Raw genomic sequence first — 25,146 nt, forward strand, 5'->3', positions numbered from 1 at the left:
AAAATACTACGGGTCTACGGGTTCGCTTGAGACTGAAATATCTCTCTGGCTTCTGGATCAATACCATTTTTTGGCAGATATTCATAGCCACCAGAACATGAACCCGACTGACTTGAACCTGTGTCTCTTCTTCGGGCGTCATCAGCAGGTCACATGGTTAGGTTAAAAGCAGTGGGTTTGGAACTGTCATGGTTGTCAGAGGATGAATCCACGATGGGGTTGACATTCATTGTTTTGAGTTAAATGTCCTTGCAACGAAATTCCAGCCGATCCTCTTTGTGTCAGGAGGAGTCATGATAACTTTCCCTCACACTTCATCTTGCGCCATCATCACATATTTTTACTATTACCTTTATTTTTACATTCTCATCTGCCTCAGCTGTACTTTGTGTTTTTTAATTAGTGAATAAAAGTGTTTTTTTCTTTTTTCAGTAGCCTATTAAGCTAATACGTTTGCCTTAAAATAAGATATTGTCTCCAGTTACGAATGTAACCTTATGGTGCGTTTCCACCGAGCGGTACGGTACGGTACGGGTCGGGTCGGTACCCTTTTATTTGTGTCTCCACTGAGAAAAGTACCAAAAATCCGCACCGTACCGTACCACTTTTTGGGTACCCTTCCGTTGGGGTACCTGGCACAGTTGTTTGGTACTAAAGGGTGGAGCTGGACTCACTGCAGAGCGTTGATAGGTTGAAAGAGTGTCGTCATTTGCGCATGCCGCAACGGGAAAGACATCACACGAGGCGCTATTTTTAAACTACAACACCGTCAACAACAATGTCGCCGCGCAGCATTATTTTAACGTGCCACATATCGAGAAGCAAGAACAAGATCGGCTGTATGTCTCCATTGTTGTTTGCGGTTAGCTTTCAGGTTTCGCGCGATCGAATGACGTCAATCTACTTTCCGTCCAATACCGCGCCATCAAGTGACGTTAGCACTACTTTCCAGGGCGCTATAAAGGGACCCGAAAGGCAGGACCATTAATCTCTGAAAGGCCGAATCAAGTGCCACGGGCAGGCGCCCATAGTTTCCATAGCTCCGGGTGGGGGTGAACGATGGACCCCGACGCCGTAGGGGCTACTAACAGTAGGCTGACGCCGTCCTGACGGACCTTCTCCAGAACCCCTGGGAGCAGAGCGTCCGGGGGAAAGGCGTACAGGCGTGACCTTGGCCACACCAAAACTTGAGTTAAATAAAGTACAAAGCTATGTTTCGCTGTACATTATGTACCTGCAGCCCAGGAGGAATATTCCTCATGACAGCCTCTCTCAGGAGACGGTTGGATTCGACATCCTCTGTAAGCCTCTGAGCATAATTCGACACGTCAATCTTGAGAAAGAAACATGCTGCAACTCACTCAGACCACAAGGGTCACCACAGTGAATGAGTGAAGGGGACTGGTGAGAAAAAGTGTGCTACAGGAAAGGTTTATGAGGTTAACACACTTACTTAGTAAACTAACAGCATACATGCTTTCATGACAGAACTAATTTTATATTACTAAAGTGAGGAGCTGCCACCCATGTTGGGATCCATTTTCTCTATGAACAATCATCTTGCTTCTCGGAACTTTGCATGGCCTTCTCTAAAAGGTCAACACAGACACACTCGTTATCACACGTCCATACCAGCTGTTTGTTTCTATGGAAAACTGAGTGGCCTCTACACCATAACAGCTGGAAGTGCGGTTACACAAACATAGCTGAAACCAGGGGGGATCAAATCCATGGGTAGGAAACATAAAGAGATTAAAGCGCTGATTTGTACAGAGAGAACTAACGCAGTATGTGCTGATTAAAGCTCTTAGCAGCACACAGAAAAAGAAGGTGGCTCCCTAAGGGAGGGGCTCCAGCGGGTCTCGGCCCCTCGGGGGCCCAGCGACTGTACTCCTGTCACAAGTGTTTTCCGATACGAACATCTAAAGTGAGCCGAGCGCTTCCCAGCAGCCCGGTGTGTTTCCCAGGCATGGCCTCCTGCAGATGTGCTCTGTGGCTGACTCCAGTGTGCGTGGCTAATTATAGCAGCTCGCCACCCGTGGCGGCTTCACACATCTGGTTTCGTGTGCTTTAATCGCTCGTTCGTTTCCAAACGGGATCCCGCTGAACAGAGTTCACTAAGAGACAGCCCTTGTTTTTTGTTATTTAATCCGGGCTCTCTGCTGTTTTTGCACTGGAATGTGTCAGGAGGTCACGCAGCTTACTCTCAAGTTATGCTGAGTAATAAAAAGCAGGTCATATCTCAAAGCTGTCCATGTGTGCAATTTCTTTTTATGGGCATTTTTGAATGAAAAGCAGCATCCAAACGACAGAGAGAAGGGCCGTGGTTGGTCAGGGCCAACTAGGTCTGAGACTAAATAAAGTACAATTTGCATAAGCCAAAGCAGGACTGTCTGCAGCGTGTAGCGGTGCAAATAGGTGGGGTTGGGAAACCAGGGCCAATTCAGCTGACGGATGCCATGGATGGATTCGAGCAACAGATAATAGACTTAGGGACAGATCCCTGCTCCCTGGCCCCTCTTTCCTCAATGAGAGCTGTGATCACTGAGCGGAAGACTCGGTGACATGGAAACCTGCCAGGAGATCAGAGTCTGTGATGGTCTCATTGATCCGCTGATGTCGGCTGATTAGGGGTTAGCTGATGAGTGCGTGGTGGAAATTTCCACCACGCACTCATCAGTGCATATATATACGTATATATATGCCGAGCTCCAAACATCCAAGATTCTTGACAGTTATTCAGAGCTTTGAGCCACTGAGGATTTGGCTCATTGTATTGTATTCATTGTGTTTTGGAGAGCTCAATACTGACTTCGGTGTAGCTCCCAAAAGATGTCCCTGCATGGGCGCCATCAGCAGCTGGACTTCTGGCAGCAGACGCGCTGACACAGCGTTTCCGGCTCCGACCGCGCCGCCCACAGGTAGGAAACAAGCCGGCAATTATGAGCGACAGATCAGCATGTTCCCTTCCCGGACCTCCTCCCTCTAACCTGGCCTGCTGTCGAGTTGACCCCCCCTGCCCCCCCGCCCCCCTTCCCCACCCCCCTCTGTCTGCCTCCTTGCATCTACTTCACAATTACTGGCAGTCTGGTGGAGCGATAATTACTGCAGCAATCAAATCAGGCTCCTGTGCTTCGGCCAGGCTGCTGCTGCTCTGAAGAGGGCCGAGAGATCAGAACGCCATGTTAAAGTGCGCTTCTGAGGGCCTCTTTCAAGTCCTATTTGTCTTGCAGAATTTGAATGTAAAATAACAGAGATGATACTTGACAACCATTGTAAACTCTTCATGTGTTCCTGGTATTTTTATGAGTTTGGGCTAAAAGAAGACTCATTAAAATGTGACCACAAAACAGTCAACAGGAGCCTGTTGCCAATCAGGTTTGAGTGTGCCTCGATTTAATTCCTGTGGCCGACTACATGTAAAAATGCACTTACGGCTGAAGCCTCTGATCCATTTGAGCTGCTGAGAACGTGAGTGCTGCTCGGAACACCGAGACTCTGAGGTAAAATAAAGCCCAGTGGTGACTCGCTCATAAAGTGGATTTCAAAGGGAAGTCAAAGCCCCCCCCCCCCCCCCCCCCCCCGTGTCATGTGATAAGGCTATTAGAGACAGATCTGGCCTCTCTAAATAATCTCCTGAGGCCGAGTCACACGGTGGGAAAATCATGTCCTGGAAAAGTACTGCTTACGTCTTCCATTCAGAATGAAGAGGTGTTATCAGCAGAATGCACTACGGTTTGGGTCGGAGCATGTTTTACTCACACTGCTTCCCTCCGGACAAATAAAGTTTTATCTTAATATCAAAAGTAAAAAGTCCTCATTAGTCCTCATTCTCATGGTGTTGTGTAAGATGTAAGACCTTATGTACTGCTGCATGTAGTGTGCATTCAAAGGGGACATACTACTTGCTTGACTTTTGGACCTCATGCTTATAAATGGGCGTATGAATAACCCCACTCTTCAAATGTAAGGATTTCTTGCCTTTGTTTGTTTTCTTTAGTCTAAATGTTTTTGGCATTTTGGACTGTAAGTTATGAAAAAAAAAAAAAACACTCATGTCGGTCAGCTTCTTCAAGACACACACACACACACTCAGGCAAACACACACACACAAAGGCATTGTTCACATGCCAACTCTAATGCCCCTTACATAACTCACTGAAGTCTTAAAATGTTGAAAGCAACCCTCTTGTAACTTTCAGGTGGAATAAAAGCTGCATTCCGTCTCTCTCTCTCTCTCTGGCCAGATCACCTTGACACAGATCAGAGAGCAGTGACGACGTTTGGGAGCCCCTCTGGTAGATCACAGACCCGGTCGGCTGCCTGCGATCGGGCCGATCCTCTGACGTGGGCCTCTAGCTGCTGCTACTTCTATTCCACACGGGACCCACTTTCACACTACGCAGCTATTTGACAGATCATTCACGGGGACGCGTGGGTAGGTTCAACATAGTTGGCCTCAAAATGCTGGAGTAGATCGTGTTTCACCTGCGTAGCACAGGCGGCGTGACCTCAGTGTTGGCTGATGCAGCCCTGAAATGCTATGACGTAACAGCTGGCAAGTATTTTACTCGTTTTTGGTCATTGAGCTGCAGTATTTTAGGATTCCCCCCGAGATGCTGAGATGTCCGGTTGATCTTAATTTTCTATTGCTGCTGTTATTGTACAGACATATTGAAAAAGATCAAATCAAAAGGTACCCCTTATTCATAGCTTCAACACAGCCCAGATATACGGTGGCGCCACTTTGCTTGTTGTCATAAGAGACACAGACGTTCCTGTGAAGGCCCGAGTCACGCAGAGGAACAAAAGGAGCAGCTGAGGCGGCTCGTGTTTGGGTCCAAACACACAATCAGCGTGAAACACTGGTCAGTTGGGCGTCACTGCGGCCAAACAAAGCAGAGATTCATCCCGCGGCGGGGCGGCCTCCAAACGGGAGCCTGCTCCTCTATGTCTCCTATTGTTGTGAGGGAACGCAGGGTGAGTCATCCACCACGAGCGCCCGCCTCGTGGGGGCTCCCGACGCCCACCAGCATCGGCTGTCCGCCGGCTCTTCAGAGCCCTCCTACGAGCCGCGGTGGCTCCGGAACACTTCGCGCACCACACAGACTGTTGCTCAATTAAACCAGTCGGCAATACTAGAAATGCACAACAACTTGCATCTTCCTCAAAAAATAAATCTGCATTTGATAGTTTGTCCCAAGTGCCCTATAAATGGGCTGAGGGGTCCAGACTTTAATGTTATTAGTCCACATGAGAAAATGCAATTGTCATTTTATGGAAATTTCCATTCTGTCCATTCTTTATTTTGTACTTCATGTTGAAGGTGGTTCTCGTTAAGGGAATGTCCTCAGGAAGAAGTGAGTTAGACTGTTTTACAGTAATACAGTAGGCGTGTCATCAGTATAGTGTAGTGTAGTATAGTCAGAGGTCAGTTTACAGTCGGATGTTTACACAACATCAGATCTGAAAACCCTGCCGGCATCTTTGGTATCATATCGCTCCCTGCTGGGACACCATGTGAACTGCCATAAAACCTCAGAAACCACAGGCTGCGTCCAAGAAGGAAGAAGGCAGTAATGTCCTAAGAAAATGTGGAAAACTTCCTCGCTAGTATTTTGGATCGACAAAATAAACAACTAGAATTAGTTTGCTTTTGTTTGGTTTATTATTTTAATGTATAATCTTTAGTCCAAACTCCAGATTAATGGATGGCGCTAATGCACTCAATAGATATTGGCCAGCTGCCGTTAAATGGCAAAGAAGAAGAAGTAGGTGACGTCATGTAAACGTATAAATAACGTCACATCCGGGCAGCTAGGTCTGTTGAGCACATGGCGTACTACGACAAAGGTAACGTAAGCAAAGGTTATCCATCTCCATCCAACCTTAATGTTAAATGCCAAAGGTTTCTGACATCGTCTAACTTTATTTGAGGTTTGACGTTGTAATGAAATGGTGCTGTTGTTGAGGGGACTTTGTTTTAAAAGTCTAAAGTGAGCAGTTCCGCTCTATCGTTTTCAAACGGCCGTATAGTTTAATCTACTGGCATAATACATTTACTGTTCATGGTTATTCAATCTATTTGACCACTCGCTCGGTAAGTTAACGTCACGCATCTCGTGATGAGCTCAGCACGTGCGGTCACGAGTCCTCGCGCCGTGTAGTCTCCGTAGACCTCATTGAGCGAGGTGTCTCCCGTGTAGTCTGCAGACCTTATCCAGCGAGGCTCAGCCTGCTGTGGCTCCGTCCTTTCCTGTAGCGTCTGCTAGAGCGACCTGAGGCGGTTTGAGCCCCTGCTGTGGCCCCTCGCGGCAGGGTTATAGGTAAACCTCAGACATGCGGATCAAGTCAGGTTTCTGACCTGTCGGTAAAGGCAACTACTCCAGGTTTGAGTCTGTATTCCTTCTGTTTACTTTATTTTTTAAATCCTAGATATGGACCTTGTGATGGGTGAGCCAGTGAGGGGACCCCGTGCCACCAAGGGACTAGTCTGCAGGTATCTAAGACCGCTACAGATTATCTGCCATACTACACAACTGTTTGATTGCAATTTTTGTTGAAAAGAACACACATGCACTATTTTTTTTTAGAAGGTATATTGATATTTACACCGCAAGTATGGAAGTTGATTTTCCTAAAGCTGGTATTTTCATGGTTCCACTTATCTATGCAATACTGTGATGATCATAATTTGAATTCATCAAACCATTTTTTAACTTCTGAAGTACGGTTCATAGCATCATTGTACTCTTGAATGGTGCAACAATTTCCACTACCATATTCCAGAAAAAGTCTTTAATAAACCCTCTTGTTTACAGGACAGCAGAGACTAGTTCCTGCTCGGGCCGTTTAAATTAACAGCTGGGGCTTGACTATGACTAAGCTGAATAAGTAAGTTTAGTTAGGTTATATTCCTGTTGGTGATGCTGCATATTTGCCACATGGTGTGGTGCATTGAGGGTGTGCGCAGACCTTTTCCAGCGAGGCTCAGCCTGCAGTGGCTCTGTTCTTTCCTGTAGTGTCTGCTAGAGAGAAGAGAGGCTGTTTGAGGCCCAGCCGTGACTCTTTACGGCCGGGTTATAGGTAAGCCTCCGACATTTATTGTCTTGTGCTTCCAGCCGGGTGGCGTGCTCGACCCGCTGCTCTAGTGACGTTGGTTCACTCTCTTAAATCCCTTTTCTTTTGCCACACAGGAACAATGAGTTAATTTAAGAGCCTCGTGGTGCCTTCCGCCCATTGAACCTGTAAACTAAGTGTCCACAAACGACAAATCTGAAGCGGGTGAGCATGCAGTATTCCAACAGACACCTGGCCTTTTGTTTTTACAGCAAAGAATTGATTTTATTTATCCTTTTGCAGATTTCATCAGAGTTGGAGAAAAAGTTTGTCTGCTGAAGGAAAACAAATGTAACATTTCTCGTGTGAATTTGCTGTTATTTATTCCACTACAAAATAAATGTATATTCTCGTAATGGCTTCCCTGGTCGTTCTTAAAGCCTGGTTTATGCTTCTGCCGTTTTCAGAGAAACTCAAGGACAGCCGCATGAGCCCCTTGCTGCCTTTTCACCCCCTCTTGTGTGCTTCCGTGTGTCAACCCATTTTTCTAAACTTATCGCGAGCTGACTTGGCCCGCAAAGCTGTGATTGGTCTAAGTACGTCCTTTCCAGAGACTACATTTCCGGTTGCATAGCATAATTCCGCCTATATTTAATGATTTTTTTTTTTAACGAAGAGTTTGTTGGACAGCGTAAATATGACCACTGATGCAAATGGTGATTGGCGGACTGTCAGGACGCGCGGATGCAGTCTTTAGGTCTTTATAGCGGCTGCAGAGCTCCACAAACAACGGTTTGCCGTTCGAGGGGTGAATGAAGTTGTGGAGGAAAATGAGCACAACTGGGGAGCAGTGTGCTGCCAAGGCGTTTAAGTGGAGGCTCTGCCAGTTAAGGGTTTTTGGGCAACTGTTATATTTGCGTTCAAATAACTTTGTGCTTGCTATCTTTCAAAGGCGTACACATTTTACATTAGATTTTAGATTTCTCAAATAGTAGCCAAATGCAACCATGGGCTTTTTTGCCTACAGAATTTCAATATCAAATAACCGTGAAATTCTGCATTGTACTCGAGTACATTCATTCTTTACTGTTTAGACTTTGTGGCTGATTGTTGCACATACTTATAAGAGTAACTCGTTTGGGGAATTACCATGTCACAGGAAATGGTTGTTTTAAGTTGCAGGAATCTAAATGTTTAATGTTCCAAATAAAATCTAATACAATGAGCCATGCACTTGTCTCCTGTTTACTCAAAAGCCAGAAATTCATTTAGGGATTTTGTTGATGCATCACCTGAGTCACTTTGACTAAACATTAATTTAAAAAAAAAAATCTCTTTTCTCCATCAACCAGTTGAAATGGTTTCTAATTTTTTCCCCTCCTTTACTTGAATATAACGGACCAATATGAACACAATTACGAATTCATTAAATGTGGATTTAATGGCTCTCATTCAAGAGCAGTTTGTAACGGTAGAAATGCCTCCGGGAGGATGATGGCGTGCTGCAATGAGCGGTTTGAGCTGGTCACTAAAACCCGGAAATCATGGTGTAGCGGGGACTTTCATTAAGTTACTGCGCTGCTGCGTTGAATTGCATTAGATTTAACGGGCTGATGTTGTGCATGGAGCTTGACCATGCACCACTTGAACATAACTTATTTAAATTCTTTTAAAATGTTATTCCATTTTCTTTACAACCGTCATACTGCATATGGAGCGGAAGTGACGAAACCACTTTCACTTTCATCCGCACGCTCAAAATGTCGCGAAGTCATGGAAGTAGACAATGAACTATAAAGCAAGAAATGGAAGTTACCAGAGAGCTTTAGTGTGTGTGTGGATTAATGTATTTGTTGCAGTAATAACAGTATTTTCGCATGTAAAATAAATACCAGCTGACGTGAGTTCGCGCGGTTCTTTTCTCTTCAATCTGCGAGGAATCAGCTTCTACAGGTAACGGACATTTACAAATAAAATGTACAGAAGTGTTATTAATACATGTTTTAACGAACAATACAGACTCGCGTTCGGTTTCCTGTAGCCTTGAAATATTATCCTTCCACTTTTATCTAAAATAAACAAACGGGACACCGAAGCACAAGTGTTTTACCTTTCGCCATCAGTGTCTCCTCCGTGTTTGTTGTTGTAAGGAAAGGAGGAGAGGAAAGGAGAGATTTGCATCACATTTGTGGAGCGCGAGTCTAGGTCACGGCCCTTAAAAGTCATCCACAGTGGGCCGAGAGCCGTTTAAACAAGTGTTCCTCGAAGTTTTAATCCACAAAATGACTAAATACATTGTGGTTGTTAACTAGGCTAAAGTGGCCCTACTGTCTGCATGTTCTCCCCTGCGTGGGCTCTCTGGGGATCAGGTGTGTGGATGTGAGTGTGAATGGTTGTTTGTCTCTGTGTCAGCCCTGTGATTGACAGGTGACCCCGTCGTTTGCCCGACACTGACTGTGATTGACTGCAGCTTTGATGATGACGGATGTGTGGTCTTTATCGCCCTCTAACGGGCCACATGACTGGGTGACTAGTCATGTGTAAAGATTATACTACCAATTAAAACCACAGTAACTAATCTTTTGAATTAATTTGTCATTAAACATGGTTACCTTGGATACATTCAGATCAACTATGTTGACTGTATTGCCTTTCAGAAAGTAAATAAGAGGAAAAACCAGAATCTAATAGAATAATATCAGAAAGAACATACATTTTTCTTTACTCTGTACCTCCGAAACAAACCGCAGAGAGAAATCCAAACACAAAGACAGGATCAGAGTCATATGTCACATTTTTGGTTCCACAGTTGCGCCTCGAGTCTCTTTGAAAAAAAACCCCGTGTGTCGGCGGTGAATCGTCAACTATGTCACGTTGAAACCACCTGAGAGTGTTGAGGTAAGCTCACACGCCATGTCAGGTCAGATCAGTCCTTCGTTTGGTGACTCTTCATGCGCTTGTTTCCTGTGCTTTCCTCCACCTCTCGCTCCCAGATGGATTTACCAGTGGAGGCAACGGTGCGCTTGGACCTTTTCCCCAACGAGGCAGAGGTGCGAGACATCCTCCGGTCGCATGGCTTTGCGTTGACGGACGTGAGCGGCGATCAGGTGCGTGTGAAGGGCTCCTTTTGGAGCCTTAAGGCCGCGAAGGCCTCCTTGGAGCCGCTCCTCCGCATGCAAACCATCTCTCCGAATCCGGAGGCTTCCTCTGGAGCCATTTCCAAACGCTCCGCCGACAAGAGCTCAGTGTCCCGTGGGGCCCGCGGCCGAGTCCAGCCTCCGCCTGCCGAGCCGTCCTCTCCGGGCGCCACCGCGTCTTCACCCGTCAAACGTCCATCCCCTCCAGATAACAGCGCTTCCTTTTCTCCACCACCGGACCGGCGCAGCTCCTTCGGGCCCAGGAGAGAGTGCGTTGTAGTCGACATGGATGTGTTCAGGTACGCCGACCGGCTCCGTAAAAAGAACATTGAAGAAATTCTGTTCAGCCATAACGTGGAAATGGAAGCGCAGGAAGTCGGCGAAAGCTGCGTCATTACTTTACTGGGGAAGGGCGCAAGAGAAGCTTCGGGTAAACTGCAGAGCCTCATGAATGATCTCAGCATATCGCTGCGCACACAGGACGTTCCTCTGGAGGACATGGATCGGGAAGGTCACGCTCTTTCCACCAGGATTCAGAAAAGGAGAGACGTTTACCAGTCGGTGGTCGTGTGGCCGCTGAACGACAAGCTCCACCTGATCGGACCGTCCGCCCAGAGCTACCAGTTGAAGCAGAGGCTGCTGGGTGGGCCGGTCGGAAGTACGGGCAGGACGCCGGAGATGAACTCCAAGAGCAGGAGCAGCTCTCTGCCGGCCCAACGCAAGAACACGGGGGGGGGGGGTGGCGGCGCCATGGCGAGGTACCAGGATGTAAAGAAGAAGTGAGGATCCCTGAGAAAATGGAAGGTGATCAGTGAAGTGCTCTTCATAAAGGGAGAGACAACACGTTCTTCTTTGCTCTACTTTGACGTTTTTAGCAGCATATTTCCTTCTTGTTATGAATTGAATTACCTGTTATTTGTCTATCGGGGGTGAGTATGCGGTCACTTGGTGATTCATTGACGGATTTAGGACATCTGAGGACGTTGCAGTTTGTTGCTTTCTTGCCAAGAGTTAGAAGAAGAAGAAAACTGACACCACTTAAGCTATGTAGCCTTAGCAACTGGTTAGCTTAGCTTAGCACAAGTGGGGGCTAACAGCCGGGCTAGTGCAGTCCAAACGTCGCCCACCAGTACCATCTAGAGCTTAAACCAGTTATGTCCTGGGACCACAGCCAGCTGTTTCCAGCGGTAGCCTGTTTTTATTTGTACACAAATACAACAGTACCACGCATTTGTAATAAACCAAAATAGGCAAAAGAGGTTTTTCAGCGTCGACTTCTTTCTAAAGACTCCTTCTAAATGCTTGTTGTTGAAGTGCAACGTTGGAATGGTTCTGTCGGATTAATGTTGCTGGGTGTGGGTATAATTATTATGGGTTCAGACCTCAACCTTACACCATCAGGCTCAGAATATGTCACGGATTAGATGACTTATGTCTCAACAAGATTTGGAAAAACTTGTCCATGCATTTTTCTTCAGCAGACTCGACTACTGTAGCAGTGTGTTTACTTCTCTCTGTGTAAAAGGTCAATCAGAAAGCTGCAGCTGATCCACAAGGCTGCACCTCGAGTCCTCACTAGGACAAGGTGGATCACATGACTCCAGTTTTCAGTTCTTTACACTGGCTTCCTGTCAAACAAGGAATTGACTTCAAATCCTGCTGTTGGTTCATAAATCACTGAATGGTTCGGGGCCAATTGCTCTGATCTGCTGATACCTTTTGAACCGCCATGAGACCTCAGGTTGTCTGGGACGGGTCTACCTTCTGTTCCCAGAGTTAAAACTAAACATGGGGAAGCAGCGTTCAGTTGTTCTGCTCCACATATCTAGAACAAAGTCCCGGCCTTCTTGATCAGTTTGTTAAGTCTCTCTTGCCGAGATGCTGCAGCAGAACCTACTTCCGTAAAAGATGGCTGATGCGACCACAGAGTCCAAAAAGGTCCTCCGCAGTGCTGCCTGGTCTCCAATGTGACTCTGTGTCCTCAGCAGATAGAGTCCGGTCTCGCACTGTTTGTAAAGTGCATTTGTGTGGTCAGTCTAGTCCACTTTATTGTTCAAGTGACTTCCCAGCTACCTTATAAGACTTATAAGAAAGGATTTTTCCCCCGGCAGAAGTCCACCACCAGCTATTTGGTTTTACCAGAGTTGATCTGGAGGCGGTTCAGTTCCCTTTCTTCTCTGTCTGCAGTCACCGGCAGAAATGAGGCCGCCTTGCAAATCTCTATCCGCACATCGTGTGGACAGTTAGTGAGTAGGTCCAGTATCCTTGCAGTGGTGCTCCAGATTGTGCCTCAGAAGCAAAGGTTGGATGGTGTTGAAGGCACTGGAAAGTCAAAGGAGCGACGCACTTTGCAGAGAGCTGCATTCAATTGAAACATTTGAGATTGTCACTGAAACTCCTGAACGCATCGTCACAATGGAGACTGAAACAGACGTGAGAGGAAGTGTGACCAGGAGAGGAAGTGCTTTCTGGAGAGGAGGATCTAACTCCAAAGTGTATTTACAGGAAGCCTAACTAAGTGTTTGACTGGATATCGTTACCGTAAAACAATATGAACTCAAAAGTCAGAATGACAACAGTCAAGACACCGATTCTCTACTGTAGGTATGTGTATTTCTGTGTCATCTTGCTGCCATTTCTTGTATCATGTCTGCATTAAGGACCATTGTAACAGATCTGTACCGGTGACTAAAACTATGACTCCTTTCATTTAACTGTACACACTTTGTACACACTTTATTTAACTGTAAAGTGTGATTGGAAAGCGCTCCACACCCACAGAGTCAGGGCCGTGGATTTCCTCTCTTAGTCTTTGTCTCCATGGAATCTAAAAAACATCACCTGTCCAACGATACACGATTTGGACCAGACATTGTCGTCTTTGTAACGTTTATTTTACCAACTAATTGTTCACCCAAATGATTGTGGGCATTATGCATCACTTCACACTTCAAAAACAACTTCACTGCATTGAGTTTTCAGTTTCACTCATAACTCTGTTTGAAAAGTCCCAGATGAAGGTCAAGTGTTAGTCACTACTCCCGTAAACGCTCTGGATTTACACAAACCTACCCACACACACACACCCCTACACCTACACACTTACATTTGCCCTGTATGACAAACAAAGCCCCCACAGACAGAAGGTTTCTCACGCTGCAGCCTGGCTGTGGGAGTCACAGGCCCTTAGGGACATGCAGCGCTGCCAATGCAATGTCAAGAAAGGAAATGCCACGATCCGTCCCACGAGATAAAGGCCTTTTTTTTTTTACCCCCAAATTTGGGGAAGCTTAACTGCTTGCTGCCAGGCAGCGAGCTTGTGTCCGATGCAGGTTCCTGTTTCCGGGGGGAGGAAAGCTAGAAATGTGACGGCCTGTTGCGGCAGGAAGAGCGAGAGGTGGGAGGATGCAGAGACGTGTGAGCTCTTAAACATAGCCTCGTGCCGTTTATATAGCGCAGGGCACGGGCTGACTGACAGGGGGACGTGCTGCAGCGTGCAGACCACAGCGCTGTAGCACACCCTCAGATCCACAAGAGCGCTGGCCCCGCCCACAGTTCAAACCCACACTCACACACTACCGGGGCCCCAGAAGTCGAGCCGTACTTGTCTTTCTTCCTCCTTCGGCGGTTTTCTGTTCCTCTGCGTCTCGGCCGGCTACTGTGTTCTTTTTATTTGGGTGTGTTGGGTGAAGACAGGCAGGGATGTCGGAGCTGGAGGGCCTCGAGTTCGGCAAGTCGGACTTTGTGCTGCTGGATGAGGTGACGATGGAGCAGTTCATGGAGAACCTGAAGCTGAGGTAAGCGGCGTGAGAGAGTTACTGTCAGAGAGGAGGAAGCAGCCGGATGTCAGCCGCTAACGCAGAATGCACACTTTATGTATTAGGGATTAACAATACTTAACACATATCACAGAATGAGATTAAACATGAGTAGGATATATATTCTGAGACTCAAATGGATCTGACATCATCTAAATGTATCCCGGTAGCACTAAACTACCAAGATGACATCATCTATAGGCGGGTTGGCTTGAGTGAGACATAAAGATGAGATGGAAACTTTGCTTTCCCGCTTGGGGAGCACATGCAACACACGTCAAACCTCACACTGCCCATGGCCCCCTGGGTCCCTTTTCTTGGGTCCTGTCTGGTGACCCTTTCTGTGTGTGTGTTTGTGTGCTTCGGGAACATTACACTTGTCTGTCTCAGAGTCCAGTCCCATCCACTCTCACTTCCTCGCTGTCTTTCACTGTAGGCATCATGTCCTCAGAAATCATCTCGGTGATTGATGTTAATGATTGATGATGATGGTAGATGAGGAGGAAACAGCAGTCTTTGTGGTCCAGTGTTGGTTGGACAATAATAATGATTTGCTTTATTTCATCACACAGCTTGACTTAAGTGTGTTTGGACTTTAATGATTTGTGCTGCGTGTCCTTCTCTACCTACACAATTTTATACCACTGCTACCTATGTCCCATGTTGGGCTCTCTGTCAGCAGGATGTCTCCCAAACCTGAACCTTTGTGGACGAAGAAGCCTCGTTTGTGACCTGTTGCTATGGCTACCTAAGATCAACACTTGATTGGACAGTTTAAAACTTTTTTCATTAATGCTAACTTACAGAGTGAAACTGATACCTTCAATCTTCTTCTTCTTTGTGTGTAAACTGCAACATTTACAGGCATTTGCAATCTTTGATTTCCATCTCGTGTCAGATGTAGTCTCGCATTAACTCGGACACTTGTTACCGATTGGTCAATAGATTGGCAGGAAGAAGACTGGATGGACTTCTCTTTATTTGTTTCGCACCAAACCCACTGATAAAGCAACTGCTGATTTCATGGGTGGTGTTCACCATTTGTGAGAACAAATAAAACATGGATAAAATATGATCTGTGGTCCAGTGGCCCTCCAGGAGCCACACAGTGAACCTGAGCTCCACACTCATCCTCGCAGGTTCTTCTAGTTGTCTCAAACACTAACAGAAATTAAGACAAGGACGACAGACAACTGTGTGTCAATAACACATACAGTCTACGGTAAATCCTGCATGAGTAATAATTGCCATGTTACACATGCAGGAATTTGTCATGTTGGATGCTGCAATAAGACGAGACAATAGAGTCAAAAGAATGAAATCAGTAAAATAACCTTGGGACTGTTCTTCTCTGAACTATGGCTCTGTGGTTGCGTGCTATTTCCAATATCTGCTTGCTCACAAGAACCACATGAATGATCCACTACACAGCTGCAGGTTGTTCCGCTGTGTTTTGATAAAATTAGAATTAAAATGTGACCCTTGAGATGATCGTTGCCCTGGTTTGACACAGAGTTCACGCAGTGTTTTGCGAAACAACACTTTATTTGGCCTCTCTGACTCTTGTGACACGTCAGTTTTACCTCTCCCAGCTTAACAGAACCCCATGAGGTGACACAAGGCTGTGACGCCCTTTGTACCGCAAGTTTCATTTCCTGCTCTTGTCGTGTCCACGCGCTTGTGTCACTTCCTGTCAGGAAGTTACGTGTCATGTAAAGGTGCATGATCTTTTGTGGTTCGAGCTCGCTTTTTTTTTCCAACGTTGAGGTTAAACTTCTGTTTTTTTTACTCGTAATTTAATGTGTGAATAAATTACTGGCACCTCTGCGACATGGAGTATTTAGAGATGTGGTATGTTCCCTCAGCGTCTACATGGCTGATACATCCAATACATGATAACTCTACATATGGATGTGAAGTATGCCACCAGTGTGTTCTTTGTTCTGTCTGGACAGGTTTGTGAAGGGCCGTATCTACACGTACATCGGAGAGGTCGTCGTCTCCGTTAACCCGTACAGACAGATGGAGATTTACGGCAAAGACACCATTGACGCGTACCGCGGCCGGGAGCTCTACGAAAACCCTCCTCACCTGTACGCAGTGTCTGATGCCGCCTATAAGGCCATGAAGAGGCGGGCCAAAGATACCTGCATTGTGATATCAGGTCCGTCTAGTTCCCCACTGTGGATCACCAGGTTTGGCCTGTGTGTGGCGCTATGACATAACTCGTACACTGTTCTGGTACCTTGAGCTCAAGATAGGTCTGTTTCAAAGAATATATACCCAGCATACCTTTTTATAAGACAAAAAGAATAGTGTATTTATGCTACTATATATACGCAGAAATCCACACACATATAATGTAAATGTATTGTGTATATAATTATGTATATGTGGTGTTCTGTTGTGACATCTTTTGTTGTGAAACGTGTGTGTGTGTGTGTGTGTGTGTTTTGTCATTTAGGTGAAAGTGGGGCAGGAAAAACCGAGGCTAGTAAATACATCATGCAGTACATTGCAGCCATCACAAACCCGAGCCAGAGGGCGGAGGTTGAGAGGTGAGTGTTATATACAATTATAAGCCCCTTAAATCACTGCTGAAATCTGAAACGTACATTGAGAAGGATTCCGTCTTTAAATCAAAGTCAAACAGATTGTTGGAATCACGGACATGTGACGTTAACGTTAATTCGATTGCTTTTGTTTCTTTCTCTCTGACTCCATTCCCACCTTTTTATGATCGCTGTGTCCAACACGTTTCCCATCGACGGCCACCACCATGATCCAGCGTGAAGAACGTGCTGCTCAAATCCAACTGTGTGCTGGAGGCCTTCGGGAACGCCAAGACCAATCGCAACGACAACTCCAGCCGCTTCGGCAAGTACATGGACATCAACTTCAACTTCAACGGGGAGCCCACCGGAGGGCACATCAACAACTACCTGCTGGAGAAGGTGGGCGGAAATATATCACATAATGATCCCCCCGCCTCTGAAAGAAAGTACAGGAAAGTTTATCTTCCCTCCAGAAAATGAATGTTTCACGAGGTGATGACAAAGAGGTGAGAGGGAGCATCCGTGAATAGAATGTATCTGTGAACGTGCTGCTTTGAGCGTTAATAGCCGACTCGCTCTGGGGGGGGGCGCGAGGCGGCTGTATTAATCCACTCCGGTGAAGAACGGTCTGCCACTCAGAGCTGGTGTGAATCATGGTGTGAATGTTTGGGCCAGGCTTCATTTTCAGAGGGGCAGGAAAAACCACACCGTTCCCAGTCTGCACAGCCATTACAGTAAGAAACACTAATGGAAAACCCATGGTGGGGATTTAGGGGATTTAGTTGCTTGGTGGTGGGTTTCTCCTGAACGTGGGTTGATCCATCCTTGACAGAGCAATATTCATTTAAGACATTATGAGTGCTGCTATAATGGACACCGGATGCATTTCCAGCTGTACTTTACTGCATGTAGGTGTACAGTTTGTCACCAACATGCAGCAAACTTTACTCATAACTGCACTCTATCAGGTGGAGTAAACTTGCTTTGATCCCTCTGGTTATTGGTTGTTCTTATTGCAATTTAGAAAGAAAAATAAGGCCCAGTCGGGCCAGCCAATGAAAGGATCTGGCCCGACATCCAACATGGCATTTTGAGCGTGTGTGTGATGAGGATGGATGCCTGTCTTACTGCAACAATCTGTCCTCCTGTTTAAGTCCAGGGTGGTGCAGCAGCAAAACGGGGAGAGGAACTTCCACTCGTTCTACCAGGTAAGCTTTAACGCTTAAACGACGCTTAAACGACGCTGTGTTTAAATGAACGAATGTGTTGAATTGGATCTGAACTTGCATGCTTGTTTGATATTTTTCACAGTTATTGCGCGGAGGCTCAGATGAGATGCTGGAGTCGTTACATCTACAGAACGATCCTGCTGCTTTTATTTATACCAAAGAGGGAGCTGCAACTGCTGTGAGTTTGTCACCTCTTCACTTTTAGCCGCAGGCAGAATCGGTGTGAAACGAAACCATCTTCTCAATAAACACATTTAGAATAAATAGTCTGCGAAAAAATATATATATAAAAATATAATATTCTTTCGACTGATGATGATAATCCCAAATCCTTTTTTGCTTTGTTAAGACCTCCAATAACGACCGCGGAAGCCACAAAGCAGTGATGAGTGCCCTGGAAGTGATCGGCTTCTCAGCAGAGGAGATTAACTCAATTTATCAGATCCTGGCCTCCATTCTTCTGCTGGTAAGTTACAGCATGCAGTGCTCAAAATAGCAAGACTAATCTAGGATTACAAATATGTGAAAATATGTGTATTGAGGCTGTCCCCCTTAACGCGTTAATCCATGCGATTAATGTGCCTGAGATTATCGCAATAAAACATTTGAACGCGGTTAACGCAACTCCGGTCCTGTGTCCTGTGTCCTGTGTGCCGGAAGTAGACAGAACTGCGGCTAGCTGCCGTCAGTCAGATCGGAGGGAGCTCAAGATGGAGAGAGCTTTCGGTTGGAAGTGAAACAAACTGAGGAATTCAGAAGGGGCAAACGGACCACTTTAGTAGCACTGCTAGGCTAAGCTAGCTGCTAGGCTACTCCCAGGTCATAATTTACCCTGCAGAGGAACACTACTGTGTATAAAACAACACAAACAAAAATATGTACTATTAATTAGTTCATTTTTTTTAATCTATTGACGTATTTCAGATGGCTTCAATGGTTTTTGAGATCAACAAATCATCCAGTGGTGATAAGATCGGAGCCCTTTAATGCACCCCGGTGTGTCTGTTTCTTAGGGTAACCTCCAGTTTGAGAGCGATGGTGAGAGCGTTCAGATCCTGGGCCTTGAAGCCGTGACTCGCATCGCTGAGCTGACGGCCACGCAGGCAGACAGCGTCTGCAAGAGCCTGCTGTTCCGCACCGTGGCCACCGGGGGTGGCGAGGTCATCGAGAAGGGCCACACGGAGCAGGACACCTGCTTTGGAAGAGACGCTTTCGCCAAGGTGCACAAACCACGCTGCACAATTTATACTGACAGAGCAGCTTGTGAGGATGAGATTCCTGCTCAAACAGACAATGATCGTTCTACAGGTTCTTTAGGAAAAGACAATGATGTCACCACTGTGACACACCTTCTTTCGGGCTCATTTTCAGTGTCACATCATTTCAATCCCCGTTATTCACCCCTCCCCAGGCTCTGTACGAGAGGCTCTTCGGCTGGATTGTGAGCCGCATCAACAGCATTATCGAAGTCAAAGACTACGACCCGGTGCTCCACGGGAAGAACACCGTGATCGGCGTGCTGGATATCTACGGCTTCGAGATCTTTGACAACAACAGGTCCGTGCTGCCGCAGCGTTTTGAATCACGACGTGAACAGGATGCGCCGATGCTCAGGTGTTTGTTCCTCTGCTGTCGGACAGTTTTGAACAGTTCTGCATCAACTACTGCAACGAGAAGCTGCAGCAGCTCTTCATCGAGTTGATCCTCAGACAGGAGCAGGGCGAGTACCAGAGAGAGGGCATCACCTGGCAGCACGTGAGAAGCACACCCAAGCAGAGACACTCGATTGCATTACGTGCATCAGGAGCATTTGCAGATCCATTGATCCATTTTGTCTATTTGCAAATTTTCAACTACACATTTTACAATGGAAACGTTTTGCACATGAGTTGCTGGATCCTAGTGGAGGAGCCAGTGCTCTCCAGTAGGGGTCTCTAATGCATCGATTATGGATGCAAGCCACCGTTTAACCAAACGGAGGCAGAAGATATGTCTTTGTTGTATACATAAACATTACTCTAGGTGCCAGTCTCATCCGTGCATACTTCAGCACCCTATTTGGCCTACGGGGTCCTCCGGCAACAAGTCACATGACACAGTAACTAACCAAGCGGATCAAGTGCCGTTTTCCTGTAGGAATTTTCCATAATGTTGTCACAGACTTAAAAATATAATATATAACAATCGGAGCCCCTCAGCGGCGAGATCAGCACATGGACAGTGGACATTTACAGTCGGTTTAGCGGCTTCTATCTGCAACGTTCTCCCTCAATGCTGTTCCAATGTCAGGCCCCTCTTTGTCACTGAGGCACAACAATATTGGAATATGTCTTGGTTGAAAATACAAAATGTAACAGTGAGTGTCATGAATATTACTTATGAGGTGGAAGTTATAATAAACACATGCCAAACAGAAACCTGTTAAACAAGCCTGCAGCACCATGACCCATTAACATCCGGGCGTTTCCCTCCGACTCAACAATCACGCTGTTGACCCGCAGATTGACTACTTCAACAACCAGATCATCGTGGACCTGGTGGAGCAGCCCCACAAGGGCATCATCTCCATTCTGGATGAGGCTTGCCTCACCGTTGGCAATGTCACCGACACGGTCTGCCTGGAGAGCATGGACACCAAGCTGGCCCAGCACCCCCACTACACCTCCCGCACGGTGAGAACAGACTACCCCCCCCCCCCCCCCCCCATGAAACTTAAACGCTGTTTAGACAACGCAGTTGTAATTTCACTGAGTTTAGATGGAAAAGGGGGACATATTGTTGAGTATTTTAAATAAATAAAATAAAGAACGAGATTAAAAATTCTTGCATGAAGTATTTTTCATCTTCAAATTAACAAAGGGAGAACGCAGATGCGCTTCTGCAGATATTTGTTAGCAGAGACGGCATGAGATGCTTTTTCAATAAGTGCAGCCATCGTTTACCTATACACAGCAGACTGTCATAATATGTTGTGTGTATATATATATATATATATATATTCTGACACTCACAGCGGCCTCTCTTCACTTCCAGCTCAGCCCCACCGACAAAAGCCTGGACTTTAAGAAACACTTTCGCATCCGCCACTACGCTGGAGACGTAACGTGAGTCGCTCACACATTCATGCTTTCACTCAACACAACAACTAGAGGCATGAACATAAGGCACTGGTTTCTAAACACAAGATGTTTACAGCTTTAGGGTTAAATCTCACTTGTAACCCTACCAAACAAATGCATTATGGCTTTTTAGCATTCATCCGAAAGCACCCCTTTTTTGCATTTTATTTTTTTAATTTTTTTATCATTCACGGACTAGAGAGGTTTGTTGGGTTTCCTTCTCCATCACTGCTCCACTTCTATAATGTGCTCACCGGATTTAAACGCCACTGGTCGGATGAGGCCTCGAGCCAGCAAGGTTTGAGGATAATTTCCCCTCCGCTCACGTGCACTGCCCTCGATCTAGAGCGGGGAAGGACACGAATATGTCAAGGAAGCACGAAAGGAAGAGAAGGAGGAGGAGGAGGAGGAGGAGGAGGGGGGGGTGGAGCAAGCTGATGAGACAATTTTGCCTGAGCGAGATGTGGCACCATGAGAAGTGGCGTGGGGTCTGTGGAGGGTCCTCGACACGGGGGAAAGCCGGGCTGACACCATGTCCAACACACACTGGGACAGCAGAGCAATTTCATCCATCAGCGGAGCTCATGACGGCTCCCACAGACAATGACTGCTCCCTTCACTGCTTCTCTTCAGTAAAAGGACCAATTTTCAACTAAAAGTGGAAAATAACTACCGTGAGGGTTAAAATACTATATTTGATGTCATTCAGTTTTCATTCCAGCAGTTAACTGTTGTAGTCGGTTTGGGTTGATTTAATTATTTCCGCCATGAGATCATCAGTTTTTCTTTTAAGCATTTTTCAAGCTTCAGAACAAAGTGCTTTCCAGATTAAAAGATTTAGAAAATCAAAAGCAAATAGCATCAAATAACATGGAGAGACGTAATGGGATTATGTAATATAAGGCTATTTGTTGTCCAACTTTTCAATGTGCAGAGATCTGCACTCTTCTGAGTTCATTATCAAGTCTGTCAGTCTGACATGAGTGAGGAATGCCTTACCAAAGGATCCAGATTACTCCCATTCAAAACAGAAAATCAAATCACAGCATATGAAAACACGAGAGGTATTTTTTTGAAGGATTAATCTGTTACGAGCATCCTGCTGCAGGTCAGAGGCTCTTGGATCAGACGCTGGGTCAGGGCCTGTTTGCCGCGGTCTGATATGATTTCATATGATTCACGTGGAATCTGCCACCGAAGACGAGCATTAGGAATAACTTTATGGAAGTAGCCAATCTTCTCGGGGATGGACTTGTTTGCTGATGTAGGTCATTGAGAGGCATCAATATTGAACAGAAACCACTTAAAAAGTTCTTCACAGTAAGTCAAGTTGCAGATGCATTTTCTGCGTGTGAAGATGGACAGGTAATGTTTTATAAAATCCATATATATATTTAAGTACAGTACTGGAGTGAGTGCACTAGCAGGGCGGGCGGGATAGAGAGCACGTGATGCAGCAGTGATGACAGATGGCGGTCCCTGTCACTACGAGTCCATGTCAGCCCGTCATGTGGAGGGCCGCCCTCTCTGGGCTGTCACCCCTGGTATATCGCCCCCCCCCCCTCCCCTGTCCCACCCTACCACATCTCAGTCCGCTGGCTAAATATATCCCATCCTCGCCCGCCTCTGGCCCCGCCCCCTCCACCACCATCTCAAGCTTTGACCTACTTTGCTCCCTCCTGCTCCTCCTCTTTCTTGTTTCCTCTTTTCTTCTCCTCCTCCCTCTGTACTCCACCCCCCCCCCCCCCCCCCCCACCTGACTCTCTTTGCCATCCACATTCTAATTCCCCCGCAGTATTCCGGCCTTTGAGCAGCCATGAGATGCAAGTCACATTCGCCCAGCTGCACAACTCCAGGGCTAGAGAAACCTCACATCCTTGTCCTTGCACCATGCAGCCTTGACCTTCATACATGGATGCACTTCCCTCTGAATCATCCCCACGTCTCTGGAGGGCTCGCTGCCTTGTCCTCTCCTGTCCTTCCTGTCCTAGCACGGTCCTGTCCTTGTAAATGAGTGCTGTGGCTGGTCATGTTGTTGTCCTGACTGCTCTCTCTCTCTCTCTTGCGAGCTCTCCTGGGATTTGGTCAGGTGGTTTGGTTTCCCGTGTGCGGAACAGCACACATCTGTCTTAGCCAGCCTCTGCTTCTTTGCACTTCAAATGTGACGTTCTAGGACCCCCGGGCCACACAGGCGACATGTGACATGGGAGGGAGATATGCAGAGAGAATGTGTAGAACGTGTGTGTGTGTGTGTGTGTGTGTGTGTGTGTATGAGACAACACTAGCCTCACCTGAAAGAAGTAACTACGCTGCATACAGGAAACACTAGGAGGTCTGTTACTGTACTACTTACATTTAGCTATTCCACATTTTTAGGTTCTTTCTTTTTGAGTTTTAAATGCGATGGAGTAGTTTTTACAATGCTGTACTTTGACTCAAGTAAAGGATTTGAATACTTCATTCATACTATTAGCTACTGTCCCACACGCTTGTTGGCCTGTGACCGGATTTCATTGAAATAAGTGTTTGAGCTCTAAAGAAGTTAGATTTCATGTAAAAGCATCTCATCATCTTCACTCTGGTGGGGTCTGTATTCAGTGTTTGGCCACTAGTAGTTCAAGAGCAAATTTATTCATTTAATAATCACTCATTTGTCTCTGGAACAAGTGGTTTTGGTAGTGGATAGTACTATACAAAGTAGGATTTGGAATGCTTGTACTAAATCTACATTTTGTAATTTATTATTACATCGTTGACCAGAGAGTAGAGGGAGAGGTTTATTGAGGAAATGCTTACACTACTCTCATCCCCCCCGGGCTGCACGGCTTATGTAACTGTATGACCATGACCTCCCGCTGATGCCTCACTAAAACCTACTGAGCAAAAAAATCAAAAAAGGCAGACAGATTATTTAGTAGACAGTTTTTTTCCTTCTGCTTCAAATCTGGAGCCGCAAGGAAATTTGAGCTGGTTCCCAATTTGTGAATTGTCTAGCCTGAGGTCTGTGAATCATTTCAAGTCGAGTGGGGTCCATTAAAATAGTGATAGTGACCCTTTTAGTGACTGCTGTTTAAACTGAGACTACCTTGTCATGTTAACATCTTTTTTCTTTTTGACACGCCACTTCACTCCAAATGCTCTCAAGTGGGATGTTGCTCCTTCTTTGGAGCCCCATCAATGACTTTCCCCTTTTTCCTTCTACATCCATCCCAGATATTCCGTCGATGGCTTTTTGGAAAAGAACAAGGACCTGCTTTTCCAAGATTTCAAGCGTCTCATGTACAACAGGTGCCAAATATCACGATGCTCTTGACTTTTCAGAAACTGGGTTGAGTGTATAGTGAGTTCTTTGCCCATCACTCCTGTGCTGACCCAGTTATTGACGCCCTCCATTGCTTCCTTTCTCTCCATCGCTCTCTCGTAGTGCCAACCCAGTCCTGAAGGAGATGTGGCCAGATGGTCAGCTGAGCATCACAGAGGTCACCAAGCGACCTCTGACCGCGGCCACCCTCTTCAAGAACTCCATTGTGGCCTTGGTGGATAAACTGGGATGCAAGGTCAGTAATTTTGGCTCAAGAAGTACTTCCTTTTCCCTTGCCTTTAACGCTTTGGGGAAGCTGTGGTTGGTGTGGGCGGTTTATCAGACTGATGAAAGTTACATGATGCTGACAAAAAAGCACAAAGGCAGAGGGCAGGATCCATAACATGACGTTTTAGTCTTTTCACGCTGGTTGGAAAGCAGTGTGACTGATGGTAGGATTGTAATGCCTTCATTTTCTAACTTTTTAGGCTGGTTATTTTACCTTCATAGACCACTGCTATAGAACGCACATAATAGATCATTTGCGCTTTTATGTCCATTCAAGCAACTTATTCTGATAAAAATAGTAAGGCAATTATTTTTTGGTAGGTGATAATTATCAGATATTAACATTGATATTATTTTGATAACCTTATGTAATTCAAGGTAGCTTAACCAGCTGCGATGAGCTTGGCAATAGCTTTTCTCTTTGGTTATGTGGAATAACTAATTCCCAAAATGTTGTTTAATGCTTATAGATTCATTTCTTACTTTAGCCGTCTAGTTAGCTAAACAATTAGTGAGTAGCATACTGCTAAGCTAGCTAACTTTAGCACAATTTGTAGCTTGTTGATTAATAGATTTGACTAATTGCTTTTATTTAGTTGTATGGAACGTGAAAGTAAAGATTCATCAAAATATGAATATG

The 25,146-nt window shown here is 45.9% G+C and overlaps 2 protein-coding genes and 3 non-coding genes across 8 annotated transcripts in view; all 5 read left to right on the top strand.

The window, feature by feature from the left end:
- The first annotated feature begins 5,781 nt into the window (after window positions 1-5,781).
- LOC119219204 (uncharacterized) lies at window positions 5,782-7,475 on the top strand. Of its 3 annotated transcripts, XR_009942672.1 has the most exons (6): window positions 5,782-5,853; window positions 6,436-6,499; window positions 6,822-6,894; window positions 7,023-7,086; window positions 7,197-7,284; window positions 7,363-7,475. It is a non-coding gene; the product is annotated as an uncharacterized LOC119219204 (transcript). The 3 variants fall into 3 exon arrangements; XR_009942670.1 differs by having other exon boundaries at window positions 6,822-7,086; XR_009942671.1 differs by lacking the exon at window positions 5,782-5,853 and adding an exon at window positions 5,864-6,326 and having other exon boundaries at window positions 6,822-7,086.
- On the top strand, window positions 6,208-6,343 carry LOC119219777 (small nucleolar RNA SNORA9). The gene has a single exon (XR_005120536.1). It is a non-coding gene; the product is annotated as a small nucleolar RNA SNORA9 (small nucleolar RNA).
- Window positions 6,968-7,103, top strand: LOC119219778 (small nucleolar RNA SNORA9). The gene has a single exon (XR_005120537.1). It is a non-coding gene; the product is annotated as a small nucleolar RNA SNORA9 (small nucleolar RNA).
- A 1,352-nt stretch (window positions 7,476-8,827) lies between the features above and the next one.
- Window positions 8,828-12,120, top strand: si:dkey-154b15.1 (uncharacterized). The gene is made up of 3 exons (XM_062558448.1): window positions 8,828-9,012; window positions 9,869-9,957; window positions 10,053-12,120. The coding sequence occupies exon 3, from the start codon at window positions 10,053-10,055 to the stop codon at window positions 10,977-10,979; it is 927 nt and encodes a 308-aa protein (XP_062414432.1). The 5' UTR covers window positions 8,828-9,012; window positions 9,869-9,957; the 3' UTR covers window positions 10,980-12,120.
- Window positions 12,121-13,786: 1,666 nt separating this feature from the next.
- The window catches only part of myo1g (myosin IG), a 29,045-nt gene continuing 17,685 nt past the window's right edge, over window positions 13,787-25,146 (top strand). For both annotated transcript variants that reach the window (XM_062558446.1, XM_062558447.1), the window contains exons 1-14: window positions 13,787-13,993; window positions 15,970-16,178; window positions 16,479-16,572; window positions 16,803-16,968; window positions 17,724-17,777; window positions 17,881-17,976; window positions 18,148-18,264; window positions 18,812-19,018; window positions 19,210-19,355; window positions 19,439-19,553; window positions 20,300-20,470; window positions 20,832-20,902; window positions 24,131-24,205; window positions 24,342-24,474. In XM_062558446.1, the coding sequence (XP_062414430.1) occupies window positions 13,899-13,993; window positions 15,970-16,178; window positions 16,479-16,572; window positions 16,803-16,968; window positions 17,724-17,777; window positions 17,881-17,976; window positions 18,148-18,264; window positions 18,812-19,018; window positions 19,210-19,355; window positions 19,439-19,553; window positions 20,300-20,470; window positions 20,832-20,902; window positions 24,131-24,205; window positions 24,342-24,474 (1,749 nt within the window). In that variant the 5' untranslated portion in view covers window positions 13,787-13,898. The remainder of the gene's footprint in view (window positions 13,994-15,969; window positions 16,179-16,478; window positions 16,573-16,802; window positions 16,969-17,723; window positions 17,778-17,880; window positions 17,977-18,147; window positions 18,265-18,811; window positions 19,019-19,209; window positions 19,356-19,438; window positions 19,554-20,299; window positions 20,471-20,831; window positions 20,903-24,130; window positions 24,206-24,341; window positions 24,475-25,146) is intronic.

Source organism: Pungitius pungitius, chromosome 17 (genome assembly GCF_949316345.1).
Source record: "Pungitius pungitius chromosome 17, fPunPun2.1, whole genome shotgun sequence".
NCBI classification, from domain to species: Eukaryota; Metazoa; Chordata; class Actinopteri; order Perciformes; family Gasterosteidae; genus Pungitius; species Pungitius pungitius.